Below are 3,617 nucleotides of genomic sequence, written 5' to 3' on the forward strand. Positions count from 1 at the left end.
ATCTCCGTCCCAGAGGCTTCATCTGTAAAATACAGATAATATTTGACTGATCTACCTTGCAGGGATTGTGTAGGCAAGTAACTACTTTGTGACTACAAAGTACCTTCTAGTACAAGGCTACACAGAACTTACAACTAGATGAAGCGCTCATTTACACATTAGGACCAAACATACAAGTTTTCTTATTGACAATTTCTATTTTTCAAAATAGGTATCAATCAATTACCTTCCTATGAAAAGATCTTTGGCCCTAATTTAGTAAAAGTTCTAGTTTATATTTTGTTATGAAAACAAAAGTAAATTTTAGGGGCAGGTTTAGATTTGCCCTAATGCACATGATGATCTGTTTTCTGTAGCCATCCTCAGTATATCAAATACACATGAAGTCAGCATGGGTACTTCAAATTAAAAAGGCATGTTAGGCCTTAGTCCTAATATGAGCTGTATCTACTGTGACTCTTAACTGGAATAAATGCAAACAGAGTAGATATATCTCATGTGTCACCAAGCTCATTAATCAAAGAGGGTGAATTGGCAAGACCAAGCTTCTGCTGTGGAGTGGGTGGGTACATTGCAAGTGAAGCACCCGCGGGCCCTTGTCCGAGATTCAAGAAGGCAAAATCACAGCACAGCGGGTGAACCGCAGGCTTGGAGGGAGACACCAGGCCTTTGCTCCAGCTCTGCTGTCTCCTGGCTACCTGACCTTGGTGAGCTGCTTCCTTCTCTGTGCCTCAGTTTTCTCTACTGTAAACGGAGAATATGCAAGAATACTTAGTTCACGGGGTGGGGTGAAACTTTGGAGAAAACAAAGTGTTGATGACAATTCTAGGTACATCCTCAATAAATACTCGCTGTTATGGTTATTAATTTAAATCCTTTAAAATAGATTTCTTTTTTTTTTAAATAAAAAGTCTCCCTCTTGCCCCTTCTTTCTTCATTTAAGTGGATCAGTAACTTCAGTGGACTAAACTTGATTTTGTAATATTTGCACACCAAGGGTAACAACATGTATGTAGATGAGTTACCTTGTTACAGTGAAACCACTACTCCAAAATTCCAATGATGATCTCACGAGTCCAGGTCTAAGATAAGCTGTGACAGTAAGAGACTCCTAGAATAACCTCCTTGCTTAGGCATCAGTTTTATGGGACTCAGACATTGTAATACATACTCCTGTATTTTATCAACTCAGGTGAAGACAAATTATACTGAGTTATCATACCTTTTCATTGTAATTTGACTGTTTCAATCCATTGTAGTGGTAGACAGTAAAAGACTCTGGACCACTGGAACCCTATATTATAAATAACCAACAATTAAAACTGTAAATCTTTATATCAGGCAATTTCTAACTAGCAATTCAAAGTAAAATGGAAGCTTCTTAATTCTACAGCCTTGATTAAGGAATCAGTTGACAAAGCAAGAAACTTAGATTTATGTACTTAAGTACTATAAAATCTAAAAGCTGAAATAGTCACATCTGGGGAAGAGACTGGAAATTGGCGGAGCGGTGATTTTTATGATAAGCTCTTCTACAGTAGTTTATGGTTTTGAATATGTGCATGTATGGGGGTGGAGATGAGACTTGGCCCAGTCCCAGAAGCTCCTGGAACCCACCTTCCAGGCACTACCTACCTCTTCCATCCTTCAGGTATTCTGAGCTACTCCTTCCTGCTCATGTTTAGTTCATGCTGGGATTTGTAACCAAGAATCCTAACAACGTAGGACCTAAGCTGCTTTTCCAGTCTTGTCCCCAACCACTCACCTTTCTCAGTTCTCTGAGACAAGCATATTCCTCATCTTCCCATGCAAAGACCTTTTGTTGTCAGCTCTGTGCACATTTGTGATTTTTTTTTCAACTTCTCTTGTTTTACAAGATCTAGTTCAAATCGTACTTAGGTTTTCCTTAAATATACTAATTGGACTTCCAGTTGTCTCAATAATTTGTGCATCATATTTTAAAAGTTCGTATTTTTAACTGTTTTTAACTTTTCATGTCTAGAATCCAAGCTCTTTTTTGTATCCCACTCGAAAGTTTTATAAGACATATCAACCATCTTAATTTATACACGAGTCAGTGCAATTACTTAGATAAATGATTTGACTGGATTTTCAGAGTTAACTTACAAAATAAATATTTTACTGCAGTTCTAGTAACAAGTGGCATAAAATAGCAACAAAAGGTAATGTAACGGTGCTAAAATGCTTTGTCTCTGGGCTTAGACAACCTACACTGGAGCCTGTATCGGCCTCGTGCTAGCAGTGTAACCTTAAGCCATTTTTTTAAGTTCTCCAATCTTCAATTTCCTCACGGGGAAAAATAATACACAATTTAGAAGGTACACAGTATCTCATGCATAGTACATGCTTATTAAATGGTAGCTGCTTCTGCTATTCTTACTGTAAACCATGCTGGTATCTGATGAAGTCACAACACACCTGCTAAATAATTTGAGGGAGTGGTAAAACCCTGCACTCCTACAGGAGGAAAAGTAAGTGTAGGCTGTAGAATTAGCCAGTGACACAGACATGACCCAACATGAAACAGTACAGTTGCACTCAAAGGGTCTTCTTTAATGCAACTAAAATTCTCCTGGGATACAGGAGCACTGGTAGGAGTTCGCACTACACACAGGCTCCTTAACCTTCTTTGCTAGCATTGAGAAAGTTCTAAAGATACATACCAATCTGTTGACAATAGGGACCTGAGAGAAGTTACCCAGGGGCAGGAGGGAATTAAGAGAATCTTTCTTTAGAAAACAGTATCAAAGTATCTATATTGGTGTATATACTCTTTCACCACCTCTGTCCTTTAATCAAAATTTTACATTACTGTATTGGAACACACATGCCCTTCTATCCTCTTGGTCTGGGCAAATATTTACATAATAATAGTGCTTTCTTAGTCTAATATCTGCATGTTAGAACATGTTTGGTAGGGAAAAATGCTGAAACAATCATAATATGATCATCCCAATAGAATGAAACAATGTTACCTGATCAGGAAAAAATTCTTGAAGAAATGGACCCAATAATATGATTCCTAATCCTTCTGGATCTAATTTATTCTTCATAAGATTTATACTATGGAGAGAGAGAAAAGAAAAACAGTGGATACCACAGGAAAAAAAAAGCTTATTTTTCTTCTTTCATGATTAAATTACTGGTACTGCAACACATTTGACTGCCAAAAATCCCGAGAGCTGTTCTTTTTTAGACCCTTAATGACAAATACACAGGAATGACATCTAATTTGCCAAAACTTGGTTATTTTTAAACCAGAGTAATCTGTTACTATTTAGAATTTAAATTATGATGATGACTTTAGAATATTGTTCCTTATTAGGTAACGTATAAAAAACCCAAGCTTGTAAAAGCAGGCCTATAGCCTCCCAAAAGCACATTCCCTTTGCTTCATAGGTATCCCTGAATTTAGCTACCAAATGAGGCATTTAGGCTTAAAAATAAACATTTTTTTCTTTTACGTTAAAAAGGAACAGTGTCAAAGGCAGCGGTACGGGGGGATAATCAAAAACATCTCCTGAAAAGCTTATTTTCAAGAACCAAATAAGGTGGAGGTTTAAAATTCTTAGACAGTGTAAACTGAAGGTTAAAAA

General features: G+C 37.0%; 1 protein-coding gene across 1 annotated transcript in view; it reads right to left on the bottom strand.

Moving 5' to 3' along the window:
• FAM188A (family with sequence similarity 188, member A) overlaps positions 1–3,617 on the bottom strand; it is an 80,125-nt gene that overhangs the window by 2,497 nt on the left and 74,011 nt on the right. Inside the window, exons 13-14 of the mRNA XM_010859969.1 lie at positions 2,997–3,084; positions 1,223–1,294 (exon numbers count right to left, since the gene is read on the bottom strand). Of these exons, the coding sequence (XP_010858271.1) occupies positions 1,223–1,294; positions 2,997–3,084 (160 nt within the window). The remainder of the gene's footprint in view (positions 1–1,222; positions 1,295–2,996; positions 3,085–3,617) is intronic.

This window comes from Bison bison, unplaced genomic scaffold, assembly GCF_000754665.1.
Source record: "Bison bison bison isolate TAMUID 2011002044 unplaced genomic scaffold, Bison_UMD1.0 scf7180017864461, whole genome shotgun sequence".
In the NCBI taxonomy this organism is placed as follows: domain Eukaryota; kingdom Metazoa; phylum Chordata; class Mammalia; order Artiodactyla; family Bovidae; genus Bison; species Bison bison.